At 32.4% G+C, this 18,113-nt stretch overlaps 1 protein-coding gene across 2 annotated transcripts in view; it reads left to right on the forward strand.

The window, feature by feature from the left end:
* The window catches only part of LOC106471310 (solute carrier family 26 member 6-like), a 44,136-nt gene extending 26,547 nt beyond the window's left edge, over window positions 1-17,589 (forward strand). For both annotated transcript variants that reach the window (XM_022399915.1, XM_022399916.1), the window contains 6 exons: window positions 41-147; window positions 942-1,011; window positions 5,530-5,648; window positions 7,056-7,206; window positions 8,627-8,681; window positions 13,989-17,589. In XM_022399915.1, coding sequence (XP_022255623.1) covers window positions 41-147; window positions 942-1,011; window positions 5,530-5,648; window positions 7,056-7,206; window positions 8,627-8,681; window positions 13,989-14,128 — 642 coding nt within the window. In that variant the 3' untranslated portion in view covers window positions 14,129-17,589. The remainder of the gene's footprint in view (window positions 1-40; window positions 148-941; window positions 1,012-5,529; window positions 5,649-7,055; window positions 7,207-8,626; window positions 8,682-13,988) is intronic.
* The last annotated feature ends 524 nt before the right edge of the window (window positions 17,590-18,113 follow it).

Here is an 18,113-nt window from a genome sequence, read left to right on the forward strand (position 1 = left end):
AATTGAAGCACCTCTTTTTCCTTTTGCTTTGTACCTATAGTTGATTTGGATTGTGACATTCCTGTCTGTGGTGCTGCTGGATGTAGACATAGGACTGATGACAGGTGTTATTTTTTCCATTCTTACAGTTATTTATCGATCAGTAAAGTAAGTAAAGTTGTAGTGGTCTGATGGATAATCTGCTGAGTTTAACAAAAAGTAAATAATGATTCAACTTTCATAATTATAATAATTTTTTAGATATATAATCGGTGGCTCTGCTTCTTAGTTGTGTGCTGTAAACTTATTCATATTTGTGATACTGCTTCTTAACAAAAATATATTCTAATTAGTAATTCTGTATCTTAATACTTTCTTCTAAATATACCATAATCAGTGGTTCTGCTTCTTAACACAAAAATCTTCTAACATATTCCAGATAGTGTTTCTATTTCTTATACTATATTCCAAATATTGGAAATTGTTTGAAACCATTAATGTGAGTTCAGACAATCATTTAAATATTGGAAAGTATTTTGAACTATTAATGTGAGCTCAAAACAGTCATCAAAATAACAAAAATTGTTTCAAACCATTAATGTGAGCCCAAAACAGTCACCTGAATATCAGAAAGTGTTTTAAACCATTAATATGAAACATATTCTTCAAGTTATGCTGTCATCACCATCTCAGCTCCTAGTGGCATATCAGTAAGTCTGTAGTCTTATAATGCTAGCTACCTGTGGTGGGCAGATTACAGATAGTTCATTGTGTAGCTTTGTTCTTAACAACAAACAAACAAATAAACATCACCATCTCAATCATATAGAATAAAATAATGTTTTCTTGATAATGCTAAATCCAGTTAGGAAAGCGTATCTTTGTGTTTTCTTTGTATTTCAGTTTGACAAATAGAATGTATTGTAATTATAGTAATCTGTTGCTTTAATATCTTTTTTTAGTCCTCATCAAACAGTGCTGGGAGTGATACCAAATACAGAAGTCTACTTAGACAAAAAACGTTACTCTAAGGTAAGAGGCAGTTTCTCTACTTTGACACAAAATGTTAAGAAAGAATTGATGGAATGAATTGACAGGAGTTCGTTTATATGAAGAATGTTAATCTAAAATAAGATACAATCAACATAAGTCTACTGGGAGAAAAACATTTAATATAACGTAAAATGGAAAGGGAATTATTGTGCTTGAAGACAAAAAATATTCTTAGATAAAAGTTAATAGTCTAAAATTTGTTAGCAGTCACTTTTCTTGTAATTTGTAAAATTAATTTCAAAAACTTTCATTGTTAGTGTTGATTTATATTACTAAAATTCTGGTAAATTCTTTTATGATCTGCTCAAAATCCACAAAATGGAGAAAATATTAAAAAACGATGTTGCTTTTTTAATTTCAGATTTTATATTATATCACTTTAATGTATGAGTAACACAAATTAAAAATGATAGCACTTACAATAAACATTTATAGGAAACTAAATATTATGAATTTAATTTAAATTTTTGGACAGCTTTCTTCTTTATTGCATGGAATAACTTCTTTATACAAATATCACACTGAGTTAGGATGAGATTCTTGCTTTATATACAGCACTTGGTAATTTAGTTTCTGAAGCACATATTTGAAGCTCTCATGGTTTTCAGCAAACATTCAACTTGGGATATTTTCAAAGGTTTCAAAAACAACATTCCACCTGAATATGTATTTAACAACCTGTGATCTATGAGGTTTTGAATAAAAATGATGTGGAACCTCTTTAGTAAACAGTATTGAATATTTTACTCACTCCCTTCCTTCTCTGCTCTTGAATATTGAATAATGCAGCTTTATCAAAGAAGTATTCTTAGTGCCCGTATCATGTTTTAGTTAGTTTTCTATGATCAAATTTTACATCATAAGAAATGACCATATGATGTGTTTACTAACTGCCAGATTAACTCTCTCTACATGGACTCGGTCAAACTGACTGACCACGTGATCACTTTGGACTTGTTTAAACTCATTATAGTTTTGATACTACTAACTTTTAATGTAGTAAGTATATCTTTACAAAATTTGGCAGACTTCAATAAACATTACAAGTCTTTCACACACAAAAAATCAGATTTTTTTGTGAAGTATAAACTAATAAAAGATTTGTCCGTGATTATATCGTCTTTTTTTTTACTAGTCCGAGTGCAAAGTGATTTTCATGTTAACATTAAAAAGACTTTTCTTCATCTTAAAAATCTCAAATTTTATTTACATAATCTCTAAAACCTCCTGAATACATTTCAAATGTTTGTTTTCAGGAAAACTTTATATTTTATCTGTTATTTACTCTACCCTATCTCTATACAAGGTTGGTCAATTTAACCAACCTTGTAACCACCAAAAAAAATGTAAATTACCCTTTTTATTTTTCTAGAATAACTTCATATTGTAAAATGAAACTATATTTGTTTATCCTAAGTAGTTTTAAGCTCATAGCAGTATACACCTATTTATTCTTAAATTTTATTGTTTTATTGCCCTTTGAACCATGTTTAACTACTATTTATGCCATTATAAGTTGTAAATCACTTGGGGAATGTGGGGATCACATTACACTATCAAATTACATTACCCATGAGCTACTCCTAGCTGCATATGTGTGTGCGTTGTGAAAAGTTGTTTATTATATTATTATTACTATTTATTTTCCCTAACCTAACTTTAGCTAACCTAAAAAGGTTCCTATTTTTACATTTTAGTTACTTTTATAATAGTAAATAAAGAATACACATGATATTGCCTTATAAAATTAACTTAAAAACTTACATACTATTAAAATATAGATTATTAACTACGATTTTATGCTATACTCATTGGTATGACATAAATAAAATGTAGTTTAATTAAATTTTGAATGTAAGTCACTAAAACCTCATGACATGTGCAGTAAAGGATGCCCTTGCAGAGATGGTTAAAGAACATGAATTTCATTATTCATTATTAAGAGCAGGTGATCAATATTTAGGTATGAGTATTAAATGTGAAAAGCTGTGGGTGGCTGTTTGGTCATTGGACTGTGAGGACAGTTATGTATCTGCCATGGAAAAGTTTATGAAAAAACAATTTAGGAACATTATATAAGTCACTTATGCTGACAGAGGTTTTTCCTGAGATAGCCAATATAGGCAAGGTAATTGGTTTCAGGTAATGATAGAACAAGTATAACCATGCTACGAGCCATTCACAAAGACAATAGTATTGAAAATTGAACATTCTTTCAGAGAAAATCTATTTGGGAAAAAAATCAGATAGATTTTTTTCTGTTGTATTAGAGATGTGCCAGAGAAATTCATTGAAAAGTTAAACAACATTAACAGGTTCATATCAACATCTTGTTCAGAGATTTATGAGATCTGGAAGGGGATTGAAAAAGGTGTCCTCAAAGAACCTGTTGATGTCTGCAACCCCTGGTTTTTTTTATTAGTTTCAGATAGAACATGTAAGCTTTACAAAGCCAGGTTGCATAGCCAGGATGATCTTTTACTGGTTACTGACAAAATAGATGTACTATAATGATAGTATTTTGTTTTGTAGTACACTTTGTAAAGAAAAAAGTAGTGCTGATATTATTGGTCATCTCCAAATTAAGACAATTCAACAAGAGAGATCTTCATAAGCAATGCGTAGAGTTTAATTTAATAGATGAACAAAAAGACTACAAAGACTATTTAATGTGCTATCTGAAAATTTGAACAAAATACAAAACAAAACAAGTAGTATTTATGAGTTTAACCTAACAAATGGTGTGCTAGATAATCCAAAAGCAATATGTGATTTTGGTGAGGACCTCATATTTCTATCAAATGGAAATAAGATACTCCAAATACGTTGGACAATAAAGAAACTCTCAGTGGAGGGACAAATAGTACCTTAAGTATCATTACACCAAAAATCTACCCCAACAGGTCTAGCATATTGTGATAGGCTTCTATATATTTCTAACAGCAGTAAGAATGGTGGGATATTCAAACTCTTCTTAGAAAACACCACCACCACCAGTATTGCACAATGGCAGAAACCAACATGTTTTGGGCATCACACTCATGGACAAGATTATAATATACAATGACATAAAGGGTAATTAAATTTAAAAAACCAGCTGGAAACCCAGCACATGTAACCATGTTGAGTGGAAATGGTAGAAATGGAATGGGCAGATGGAACAAGCCTGAATGCACAGCATTCTAGCCCAACAAGTATATGTTCAGAAGGGTTTAAGTTATCCTCTTCAGACACCAATGCACCGGAAGTGAAAGACTGAAAAATTATATTAATAATTTATGTGTTTGTTTTGAAATTTTTGGCATCCATACTCAAAAGCTCAAAGAAATGAAAGAATACTCCAGGGAAAACCTTTGCTAGAACCTTGTAAAGAAGTACTGACAGAAACTTTTCTACGGTGCATAAACCCAGAACTCTGCCTCTAAGTGCTTCCAGGCAATTCAGATTAAACATCAAAGACAGATATCAACAGTCATAATAGGGGTCAGGAGAGGTGAAAATGGATGATGTTATCCATCAAACATTGAAAGATGCATATGATAATTGTAGTGATGATTCAGCTGATGAACCTAAAAGTAAAACTATTGTTATACGGCAAAGAAAAGCTTTTACCTTATCCAGCATTAAGTCAAGGATGGGATGGTTAGTAGGATGGAAATCAGATTGATTAGAATGGTGACGCCAAAAAGTAACGATTGTTCTTAATATTGGATCACATTTTGCTATAATGAAAGCATATAAACCTTTTATCTTGATTTCGACAAAAACTGGATGAATATGTACCGTTTTTATATAACAATAGTTATTGATTTACCTGTTTTTTATGAACAAATAGACATTCTTTAAAATGTATTTGATAAAAGTTTTATTAATTTTGTGATTCTGTTTTTGTAAATACAAAAGATATTTTAAATTTTTAGCTTTATTATTTTATTTAGTAATAAAAAGTATAAAACAGAAAAGCATATAGCCACTGAAATGGTCACATAAATAATATATATATATATATATATATATATCAAGATTTTATATGATATTAATTTTTAGAGGTAAAGAAGTTTACATTTAAGATATTTCCTTATTTTTCCATTTAAATATGTTTTACCTTAATTCAATCAATTACATCTATACAGTTTACTAGAGTTATAGTAAAGAATTAACATAGTTTAACTACACATTTGAGTTTAATGTTAAGGTTTGAAAGTGTATTTTAGGTTTAAATAATATTTTTCCTAAAAAAAAAGACATTTTATTAATTATGCACTTATAATATTCTTTTATTTTTGTTACCTGACCTGCAAATTTTATGGAAAAAAGTGAACTTGTAACCTCTGAGAGGACCATGTAAGGGGTTTCATATTTACTTGAGTATTTTCACCGACTCTAAAAATATGTAGGTGAAGTACATTTCTACAACAGTTAGTAGTGGTATATTTTGAATGAAAAGATCAGTGCATTTTCCTTGACTATATTACAGTTCAATGTTATTGTTTCTAGTTAGAAGAAATACCAGGAATCAAAATCTTCCATTTTGGGTCAGCTCTTTATTTCATGAACAGACATGTGTTTTTATCAGCTTTAAAAAAGATATCTGTTGATGAAGCATCAGCAGAAATGTAAGTTTTTCTCTTTCTTCAACAACTATATAGAGACTTGGTTGAACAACCTGAGCCTATTGCTTGAGTTCTTAAAGCTAAAATATGTATTATATAAATAAAAAGCTCATAAACTATTGATTACATTAATTGTTAATAGGCAATTAAATCATCACTATAAAACAATAATGAATTAAATATCGCAATACCATTATCGGTCCAGGTTGTCAACTTATTGTCATAATGGATAATGTCTATGGTAATAGCACCCAAATGCATTGAGGATATCCCATCTATCAGACAAAATCCATATGCTGATGTAAATCTAGTCAGCCATCATGGAAAATCATAAAAAATTGAATAAGAGTACAAAGCTAAATGCTTACATCCACAACATCTTAGCTTCTACTGCCTTTCTCTGTCTATAGCCAGTTGTAGGAAGTCAGTTACCCTTAATTTTCTTAAAGTAGAAATGAATTGAAATGAAGCCACCCTAATATTTTTACAAATTAAACTCCCAACCTCCACCCTTACAAAAAGATATTAAATAGAACTAAATAGATCAATAAGATATTAAATAGAACTATCAAATATTAAATAGAACTAAATAGATCAATAAGATATTAAATAGAACTAAATAGATCAATAAGATATTAAATAGAACTATCAAATATTAAATAGAACTAAATAGATCTATAAGCTATTAAATAAAACTATAAAATATTGAATAGAACTATAAGATATTAAAAAGAACTACAAAATATTGAATGGAACTATAAGGTATTAAATAGGAACTATACACCCCTACATTAAAAGTTCTTATATAGTTTTTACTCCCAACCTCCTTCCTTTATCCTGAAGATTTATTCAAAGCCGAGACAAGCCCAGCTACTTGAAGTTAGTTTTTCCATCCCAGTTATACTGGATAAAATTACTTGAAAATGTTTCTATTAGCTAGTTATAAGCTAAAGTAACTAACTCCCTCTAAATTTTATTTATTTTTTTATAAGATATTTTCCTTAATCGATAGTTTAGTTTTAAAATATTTTTGTATTTATTAAAATATAAGGTAAGGTATTTCTTTAATTGCCTCTCTTTACAGCCATTATCTTTCAGTTTATCTTTTTAATAATAGAACATTATTCATTATGACAATAAGTTAACAACCTTGACCGATAATAGTAATGCGATATTATATAAATATCTATATATATTTTTAAAACACGGTCATTTTGCAAGCATTGTTTAGCTGTCATGTTGGAGTCTTACTAAACACTAAAAATGAGTGCCCTTGTGCTGTATTTCAGAATTTAGAACCTTCAGTTCATAAAATTAGAAGTTCTGTTTCTGTTCTATTTTTCATTTAAAAATATAATTGGTAATATAATTAATACTTGCCAGTAAAGTAAAGTCTTATCTACAATGTAGCCCTCCAGTGGAAGATTTACTCATTGGTGAAGTCAATGACAAAGCTGCAAAATATGTTCAAAAGAAAAAGGAAAAGAAACTTCACCATATTGTTATAGACTGTTCCTCCATTTCTTACCTTGATGCTACCGGGGTAGAAGTGATTTTGGAGGTAAGGGAAAGTTCACCATATTGTTGTATTTTTCAATTATTGGAGTAATAACAGTATTTTTGTTTAGATTTTTGGTATGTCTCATATATCATTAGGGATCCTATAACCAACAAAGTCATGGACCCATATAACATTGATAAATGGACGTTTCTGCTATGATTAGTGTTTGGCAAAAGCTTCAGCAAATATTTCCTTTGCAACATCTCAACCAACAATTGGTCCAGTTATCAATGCTATTTTAAAGTTTTGAATAACTCGACTTTCAAGATCTACGTATCTACATGTGCCGATGTTTCCATTTATCAACGTTATATTTTAAGATCAGTGCAAGAACTCAGCTAACAGATGTTTCCGCATATAAAAGCTATCTTCAAGCAGTAATTAGTGGGATTAATTAAAATAATGATAGTATTTTTGTCTGCATTTGATTTTTTTTTATGTGACTCATATGTTACTATAGGCCTGTAACCAACAAATTCATGTACCCATAAGCAAGTTGGTGCATAAAAACTTTATATGTTTAAGAAGCTGTTGTAGCTTTATTATAGTACTTTGAAGAGTATTGGTATCAGATTACATTATTCTGATATAAGAAAAGTACTACACTTATTCAACTGTGTACAGATAATTAACACTTATCTGTCTGCAAATAGTCACCACATGTGTGCAAATAACTACTTCATCCTACCTATTTATCTCTAAAGGAGTAACCACTACATTTTTATCTATCAAAGATTAAGTACCACATTCTACAAGTAATCACACTCGTTCATCTGTTTACAAATAATGATCCCATTCTTCGTATTTGTCTGTCTTTATGTAACTACCAAATTTGTAGCTGTATACATGTTAGTACTTCTTTCTACTTATTCACTTCTACATATAATTATCTTTTCTTTATTTATGTACAAATATGTATCTCATTCTGTGTACTGATTTCTCTACATATAACCCCCAGTTATGTATTCCATTCTCCAGTTATCTGTGTGCAAGTAACTACCACAATCTGTATATTCATATATCAAGAATTAACTACCACAAATCCATTTGTATGCAAATAAATACCACATTCTTTATATATATATATATATATATATATATATATCTTTATAAACCACTACATTTGTATATGCCTACAGATGATTAGCTCATTCTACATATTTATTTTGTCTGGAGTTAACTACCACATGATATATATGTATCTGTCTACAGGTAATCACTACATATTCTTCCATATGCACATAATTGCCACATTCTATATATTTATCTTTCCACATGTAACTATCACATTTACTGGAAAAATTTATTTATTTAAAATTAACCATCATGGCTGTACAACATTTATTAGTTGTTTACAATTTTTTGAAATGAAATTATATGCATCTTCTGAACACTTTCTAAATTTATTTTCTATCTGTAGGTCATCAAAGAGATGAAGAAAGATGAAATTGCAATTTCTTTAGCAGCTTGTTCAGGTAGTTTTTGTTTTATTTCTGAAGTTAAGATATGTCTTTATTAATTTTATTCTATTTAAATGTAGTTTTAAAAGATTAGGTTGAAATGCTAAAATTGAAGAAAAATAATAGGCAAGCTGTTCAAATGCTCAGTTTCTAGTGTTTATACGATTAGATTAGCTTCTTTCCTCTTGAGATCACACATTCTGCCAAAGAGATTTGCAAATCATCAGCCTTGTGAAAACTTCCACCTAGTCTTACATGAATTTGTGCCACTACATGATGACATCATGCAGTACAATCCTCCACGAATAGAAATGCAACACACCTTCATGTGCAATGACTTAATCTAAATTCATGCTCGTGAATCCTCATTCTTTTTTCAGCAGTGTAGTGCACTGACGTGTTCTGTCTTTGCTGAGATTTGTAAATTTTTCATTATTTCACTAGACTGAGTTTAATTATGCTCAATATGAACCCACAATATAATGCAAACTATATTTCTGCTGATGTGAGTGAAGAATTTACCCACACTGAAGTAATTACCAGGGGAAGTTCTTTATCTATGGAAGATGTGACGGCCATTGTCCACTGTGTGGTGGGGTCCATTATGTAACCTGTATTCTCTGCTTCTGTCCCTTCCACTCATTTCCTTTCCCATTCTTTTGAGCCTGAAGTTGTGGTAGATGAATTTGAGCACCTTCTTCCACCCCCAGGTTTTGCTTCGGGAATGTCTCTACCCACTGATTTTCAAAACCTCATTTCTTAGGTTTGTACGGTTCTTTTCACTCCCATTTCCATTGACTCTTCCTGTTCTCTTTTACATAGCTCTTCTTGCGATTTCTTTTTCTTCCTCCCTCCTCCCCAGATATAGCTATCCATACCAATTCCTTTCTGGATCAACTTCGTTTCTGCAATCTTATGCTTTGTACCTCCTCGCCTGACTGATTCTTATGTCCTTGCATGTGGTCATAAAAACTTCCCATGCCTTTAGACATCTAGGATTTGGATATGAATAATGAATCTCCCCCCCCAGATTTATTATCAGCTCACTTTCTGTCTAGTGCACAATTTTTTCACTTTCAAACCTTTCTCACTATCCTTTCTCAGTACCTCTCCTCCCTTCACCACATGACAGAAGCCCTACACCATTTCCCTGATGACTTTTCAGGGAACTCTAGATCCTTTCTTTTCTCTACAATGGCACATTCCACCTTCTCTGCTCTTTCTTCTCTCACATGGTTCCTTTTTTGTTGGGACCTTTTGAGAAGGGATACCCTACTTTTCCAGTTCATCTCGCTTTTTTCTTTGGAACCTTCATTTTCTCCATTTCTTCATCCAGAGGTTTTGGTGATGTCCCTGATCCTGTGGAATCACAGGCTAAAGCTGCTTGCTCCCAATCTTCTCTTACTTCCTTAGATTGCTATTTGTTCCAACCTCTTCCTTCCACCTCTGTCCCTTGCCCTGGCTCTTCTCCCACACCTTGTTCTGTTCCTGTGTCCAGACCTTACACCTCCTCCCATCCCACTTCCATCCAATATCTCACTCATTGGCCTAATAGATGCTGACCATCGAGTTGGTTCAAGAATTCTGGGAGCTGGTCTGTCTCAGCTTGTAAACTCATGAACACATTTCTCTGCCAACATTTGGGTTTTTCTGGTTCTTTCCCACAGTATTTCTCTTCTCAATACTTCTTCATCTCTTCTATCCCAACCTGTCACCTTTGACCACCCATCTGATCTTACTTACTTTCAACATCTGGAAGGTATGGTGTCAGATTTGTTGGAAAAACAGGTCATCGAGAGGGTTCACAAGTTTTCTCCAGGTTTTTACTCCTTCCTCTTTGTTGTCTCCAAATAGACTGGCACCTGATTATTGACTTTTCTCCTTCAATCATTTCTTAGCCATACCACATTTTCCAATGGAGAATGTTTTTCTCTCACCATTGGTCTTTCCAACCCATCCTGTGTATGACCAAGGTTGATGTGTCAGATGCTTTTCTCCACATCCCAATCACCCTGTCCTCACATTTTCTCTGATTTGTCCACAGGGATCGCATTTTCTAGCTCCTTGCTCTTCTGTTTGGTATAGCATCAGCCCCATATTTTTTCAGTTACATTATGTGGGCCTTCACCCAACATCACTCTTTTCATTCTTTGTGACTCCTCCTCTACTAGAAACCTCTTGCCTACCACCCTTACAAAATGGATCCACCAGCTCATCAGTCTGGTTACTCCTCTTTGGGGGATGGATGATTGCCACTTTTTTTTTCTTCTCATCAGATTCAACACCTTACACATTATTTTGCTGAACATTTTCACTGTCCTTTAGATTAAATTCTCCAGGCTGGCATATAGACTGTCCCAAACACCTTTGTCACCCTCCATCTACACCACTTGGTTCTCTCATCTCTGGAAGGATTCAGAATTCTACAATTTACAAGACACCCTTTCATTTAATAATTACAAAGTAATGTTAAACAGAACTAAAAACCATTACCTTAATAGTTCTTAAACTGCCATCCTCCTCCCTTTCTCTTAAAAATGTTGTTCAAGTATAAACTAGGTGAGCTGAGACAAGCCCAGCTACCTGAAGTTGGTCTTTCTGTCCTGGTATACTGAACAAATACCTAAATATTTTAAGGTTAGTTACTTATAAGCTAAGGATGACTCTGAGTAACTAATGGCCTCTTAGTTCTCCACAAGGTAGCTTCCAAGGTAGCATGGGACCCATAGAGACTGATGATAGAGTTGAGGTGAACACATTGTTTATACCTACACCCTATTCCCACAACAAGCATGGGGCTCATAGTGACTGATGGTTGAGAAGAAGTTTATATAAATATCTTTACAGATATTTCTACACAGTGCTCTCTTCCTGCAGAGGCTGATGGTAGAGGAGGTGAGCACACAAGTGATGGTCTGAACATGCTCCAACCTCACTACACATATTGGCTGTCCGACAACTTGTGTGCAAGTACCCATTCCACCCATCATTGTGACACAATTATGGTTTTTTGCCTCTTCCATTCTCTTACATAGACAAAGCATATACTATGAACGATATTAGATGTGGTCTTCCACAAGTGTGCTCCTGTGGAGCCCCTGCTATCCGGTATCACCCATCATAGGTTTGCTTTTTGAAGGGAGCTTATCTAGGTAATCTTTGCACTAATCTCTCCACCATTTTAATGTGGGATTCTAGTTATTCTGTGTCTAGAGGTGAGTATTTGTTTCGGAAGGTAACATTTTCCTTACCTGAAAATATATTTCTAAGAGCTACACACCTCCTCACACACTCCCACCCATCCTCTCCACTTTTCCGGTGCACATTTCATTATTACCTCATCAGAAAACAAGTGTGAATGTAGAGGGAGTCACTGTGCATGGAGGTGTGTCACACTCCTGTTGGTTGAGGGTTCTACTGCATGATGATATCATTTTGCAGTGGTGTAAGTTCACATGGTTTCATGTGAAACTAGGTGGGAGTTTTCAGAAAACTGGTGGCTTGATAATCTCTTTGGCAGAATGCATGATTTCAAGAGGTAAGAAGCTATTCAGTGTGTGAAGGTGACTCTCTATTGGAAATACATTTTCAGGTAAGGGAAATGTTAATACTGGACTTTGATACCCATGGTGGGCACAACACAGATAGCCCATTGTGTAGCTTTGTGCTTAACTACAAACAATAAAATAAATCCTCATCTTTGTTTTGCTCCAGGTTTTCTTTAGCAACCATTGACAACAGACAAATGTGTTTTCTCTTTTTTAGAATCCACTGTTTTTGTTTTAGTGTTAAAAAAACAAAAAAAATAGTTTTTGTTTCCATTTTTTTAGAATCCAGTTCTTGTCTTGTATTGTTTATCACCGTAGGAGGAACTTTCTGCTTTCTTTGTTTTATAGTGTTGGTTTGATACTGTTTAACACAACAGATATGGATGCATGTGTTTTCTTTTTAATTCTAGTGCTGTTCTTATTGTGTTGAACATAACAAGAAGATGTGTTTGTGTTCTTTTTTTCAATTGTAATTTTTTTCTTGGGTGTTTAAAAAAAATAAATGTATTTATCTTCAATTTGTAGTTCTTTTAGTGATTAACATAATAGGAAGATGTGTGTGTGTGTGTGTGTTCTATTTTTGATTATAATATTGTTCTTGTAGTGTTCAGCATAACAGGAAAGTGTGTGTATACTCTTTTGTTTAATATTATAACAGTGCACTTGTAGTGTTTAATATAACAAGCAGGTGTGTGTGTGTGTTTTCTTTTTTTGGTTCTGATGTTGTAGATGTATAAGTTCTCTTATTTATTGTAATGTTGTTCTTGTAATGTTTAACTAACAAACAGATGTGTATTTTCACTTTTGCTTGTAACACAACATGAACATGTGTGTGTGTGTTCTCATTTTTATTCCAGTGTGTTCTTGTAGTTTATCTAACAAAGAAAAAGTGTGTATTTCCTGTGCTTCTAACTTTGTTCTTGTACGTTCATTTAATGTGTGACACAAGAGGAAGATCTGTGTGTATGTGTTATTTTTATTCTAAATTTGTTTTTGTAGTGTTTAACATAAAAGAAAAACTTGGTTATGCTCTGTTGTAGATTCTATCATTTGTTACATAGTGTTTCACTCTGCAATTAACATTTAGTTTTTATTCCATTGACTACCAGTAGGGTACAAGTATTTCATCATACTGAATAGTCTTATGTTTTTGCTTTTTCAACACTCAATGTAAAGAACTAACTGAAACAACTAGGTGCAATCATTTATTTTCTGTGTAAGCTACGTAGGGAATCCCAGCAGTAGTTAATGGGATTAATTGAAATATTAATGGTATTCGTTTTTATTTTACATGACTCACAGGGAACCTGAAGCTAAGAAAGTTATAGACATCAAAACACTTTGGTACATGCATAGTTAAAAAAATGAGGTTAAAATGTTAATATGGTCTATGTGAATAATTTATAATTCTAGGTTTACAACAGGGACAATTTTTTGTGTGTTTTGTGTTTCAGTTTGTACTGTTGTTTTATTGTTTATGAGAATGGACAAAATTCTAAATATGTTATTAATCCTGATATGTTTAACATAAAAGACAGTTTTAAATGAATTTAGTTTTTCATATATTTAGATTGATTTTGTTGTATTGTTCATAAGTTAATTATGATATATTTAACATAAAAGACTAGGTTTTAAATTAATTCAGTTTTTCATGTTGATTTTGTTGTATTGTTTTAAAATTCAGGTGATAGTCGATTCTGTGTTTCATTAGTAGGCTTTTTGTTTTCTTTTAGTGGTATTTTCTTGGTCTTATAATTATTTGTGTTACTCTCAGTTCCAATGTATGAGCTTCTGGATAGATCTGGATTTTTCTCTAAAGTAACTCTCCCAGTCATCTTTCCCACCATCCATGATGCAGTTTTGTATGCTCAAGATCAGGACCCAGAGAAACCAACAATACGTGCTACTGTTTAGATGTGGAATTAACAGTCCTTGTACTTGGTTAAAGCAAAGAAACCAGCAACCTGTGTAAAAGATGAGTGAAAATAGCAACTCTTGCTGTTTAGCTGTGAATTGAAAGCATGCTGGTTTGGATGTAAAGTACTATGCAAAAACTTGAAATGGAAATAATATAAGCTTTATTAGAAAAACATCATACACAAGATATCCCTTAGCTAAGCATTATCAAGTGATACATTACATTTGCTGAGTTAGGTCATTAAAGTTTTTTTTTCTGTGGTTTTCTTTTCTTTTCTAATTAAGCATGAGTCGTATAAGGTGTTTGTATAGGTTTAGATATGAAACCAACAACCCTAACTACTGTTTAGCTTTAAAATGAGTAATATTGCTATTGCTGTATTTTTAAATTGGTCACTCATACTACCATGCTGTCAAACCTACAGCATTTTTCATTTTTAATTCTATAAAACCAGCAACATATGTAACAGATAAGCTATGAAACCAGCAACCTATGCCTTACCACTGTTAGAGTAAGAAACCAAAGCTAGTTACTCATAACCACTGTTAAACTATAAAACCTGTGTCTCTTGTTGCTGATAAAACTATGAGATCAGCATCCTATGTCATACCATTTATAACATATGAAACCAGTAGACCACACTACAAATAAGCTATGCAATCTGCAACCATTTTTACTGTCAAACTATGAAACCAATAGCTCCTACTTCTGATTAAAACTATGAAAACCAGCAAAGCAACCTGCACAGCAGAAAAGCAATGCTTATCACAAAAAAATAAAACTGTGAGTCATGCAACCTATGCCACAGTTAAAATATGAAAACAGCAACCTTTGTCATTGACTAGTTATGACACCAGAAACTCCTACCACTGTTAAACTATGAAATCAGCAACCCTTGCCACAGTTAAGATAGTAAACCAGCAACCTTTGCTACTGTTAAACTAGAAAACCAGTAACCCTTGCTACTGTTAAACTAGAAAACCAGCAGCACTTGCTACTGTTAACTCTATTGAAGCAGAAACTCCTACCACTGTTAAACTATGAAACCAGCAACCCTTGCCACAGTTTGCTAGTAAAACAGCAACTCTTGCTACTGTTAAACTAGAAAACCAGCAACACTTGCTACTGTAAACTCTATTGAAGCAGAAACTCTTTCCACTGTTAAACTAAGAAAGTAGCAGCAATCCAAGCCACTGGTCAGGTAAAGAAACAACAGTCCAAGCCACTGGGCAGTTATAGAAACAACAATCCAAGCCATCAGTAAGCTAAAGAAACAACAGTCCAAGTCACTGGTCAGTTATAGAAACAACAATCCAAGTCATCAGTAAGCTAAAGAAACAACAATCCAAGCCATCAGTAAGTTAAAGAAACAACAATCCAAGCCATCAGTAAGCTAAAGAAACAACAATCCAAGCCATCAGTAAGCTAAAGAAACAACAATCCAAGCCATAAGTAAGCTAAAAAAACAATAATCCAAGCCATCAGTAAGCTAAAGAAACAACAATCCAAGCCATAAGTAAGCTAAAGAAATAATGATCCAAGCCATCAGTAAGTTAAAGAAACAACAGTCCAAGCCATCAGTAAGCTAAAGAAACAGCAATCGAAGCCATAAATAAGCTAAAGAAACAACAATCCAAACTACTGGTAAGCTATGCTACTGTTAAACTGGGAAAGCAGCAAGCTAAGTCACAACCCAACTCACTATCCAACTATTGTAATACAATTTCATGCCAGTGTTTTAGATTGAGACATTTTCTAGCTTGAAAGTATGTTTATTTAGGGATAAACATATTTGGCCTACTGTGTTGCCCTTAGAAATTGCTTATAAAGTTTATTGATGCTAATGTGCCTTTAACTAAAATTGCATTTAATAAACGGTTATTAAGTGCAGTTTTAAACTCATTTATCAGGTAATTTTATATAAGTAAGAATATCAAACTTACAGATTATATATTTGTACATAAAATTCTATACTTATAAGTTAGACCTGTAAAAAACAATATGAAAGTTAAGTATTTCACATGTAAATAACAATTTGATACTTGAAGATTTGACTGATAGATAACAATACAAGGGGCATACAGAAATAATAAATGTAAAATATAAAGAGTTAGAATATGTAGTCTTCATTGCAGCCTTTCACGAAGTAATGTCACTGAACTCGGGTACTGAGTAACCAACTTACTATGCACTTGACTCACATATTGAGCAATCAACTTACTACACATTAGTCACATATTGAGCAATCAACTTACTGCACATTACTCGCATATTGAGCAATCAACTTACTACACATTACTCGCATATTGAGCAATCAACTTACTACACATTACTCACATATTGAGCAATCAACTTACTACACATTACTCACATATTGAGCAATCAACTTACTACACATTACTCACATATTGAGCAATCAACTTACTATTCACTTGACTCACATATTGAGCAATCAACTTACTATTCACTTGACTCATGTATTGACCAATCTACTTACTATACACTTGACTCATGTATTGAGCAATCTACTTACTGTACTAGCTTCCAGGTGCTACTTTTATATCTTAGTATTCCCATGATCTTTTTAGGGTTCTAGAATTCATACTTCAACTTAGAAACTTGCTTAATCATTTCAGTGAGTAATTTACAAATATCTCTGAGTTATTATAATTTTCATGGTCTCAAGGAATTCAGTGGCACAGTTTTTATCTATGTATGTTTAAAAAAATGTTTTGATAATTTGGTTTTCTCTCAGTTATTCAAAGTAAATAAATGTTGAATATCTGAGAAGATCACCCAAATTTTAAGATATCAAATTGCTTTTATTAACTGTCATGATTCAAACAATCCACTTTTATCTTAGTGTTCCTGTCAAAACATTGTTTGCTTAAAAATCCAGAAATGCCTATATGTTATTTACTGGTTTAATATACTATGAATTCTCATCTCCTTTTTAAGTGATTCAGACACACTTCACTGTCCATGTTGTTATTAATCCATTCATCACCTAAAAGTACCTTACTGATAGAATGACAGACAAACATGGATTAAACATTATATAAAATATTAACGTTCTAAGGTCAGATGATAAAAAGGCATCAACTGTCTTCAGTGCATATTATTAGTGAAGATCAAATGAGCATAAAAGTTCCTAAGTCAGTCTTCACTTGTGTCTTGTTGCTAAAGTGATATATCAATGTTCAGGTTGTACATTAACATGATAATTCAGCAGATTCCTGAATTATAATGACAGAAAAAATAAATTCCTTTGTACCAAAAACGTACAAGGATTGATAGATAATACAATATGTAGAAGTTAACCCTGTTAACCTTTTTGAGACGGTCACAGGTGAAAGGCCATGTTATCTCGTTTGTTTAGTCACATTCAGAGTTTTATTATGAATTTATGTCAATAAGTTTGGTATCAAATTTTAGAACTGTACATTACCCAATTTGTTAATTTTAAAGTAAATATTAAAAAACATAGATAAACATCGATTTTTGTGTGTCACGTGGTATATTGAATGCAGCACTGGTTCAAATTAGATGTTTGTGAAGTCAAAATACCAAGTCTATAGTTTCATACCAATTAGAAACTCAAATTAAAGATACTGGCAAGCTAGAATATAAAATAAGAAGGTCTTATCTTTTCTATTTGCTAAGAAATTGCTCACATAATAAATCAAACACAGTGACACCCCATTCACTTCTTTTCATTTTTAGAAATGCTCCTTTGTATACACTTACTTCTATATATGACATGGATAATCAATCGAAAGCTCTGAATGTCCCCATAGTGGTTTTCTAAGTCTTTCTAACGTACCTAACTTCACTTCTTTCTTTAAAATCAAGATTTCAATGAGATAAGTTGTGTCCTTAGTCTGCTTGAAATTTCATATCTTTTTAGACCCAAATACAGCTTAGTTACTAAGTTTGATAAATTACAGTAGAATTCTATAGTATTTATGTAGTAATTTATGA

Source organism: Limulus polyphemus, unplaced genomic scaffold, assembly GCF_000517525.1.
Source record: "Limulus polyphemus unplaced genomic scaffold, Limulus_polyphemus-2.1.2 Scaffold4530, whole genome shotgun sequence".
In the NCBI taxonomy this organism is placed as follows: Eukaryota; Metazoa; Arthropoda; class Merostomata; order Xiphosura; family Limulidae; genus Limulus; species Limulus polyphemus.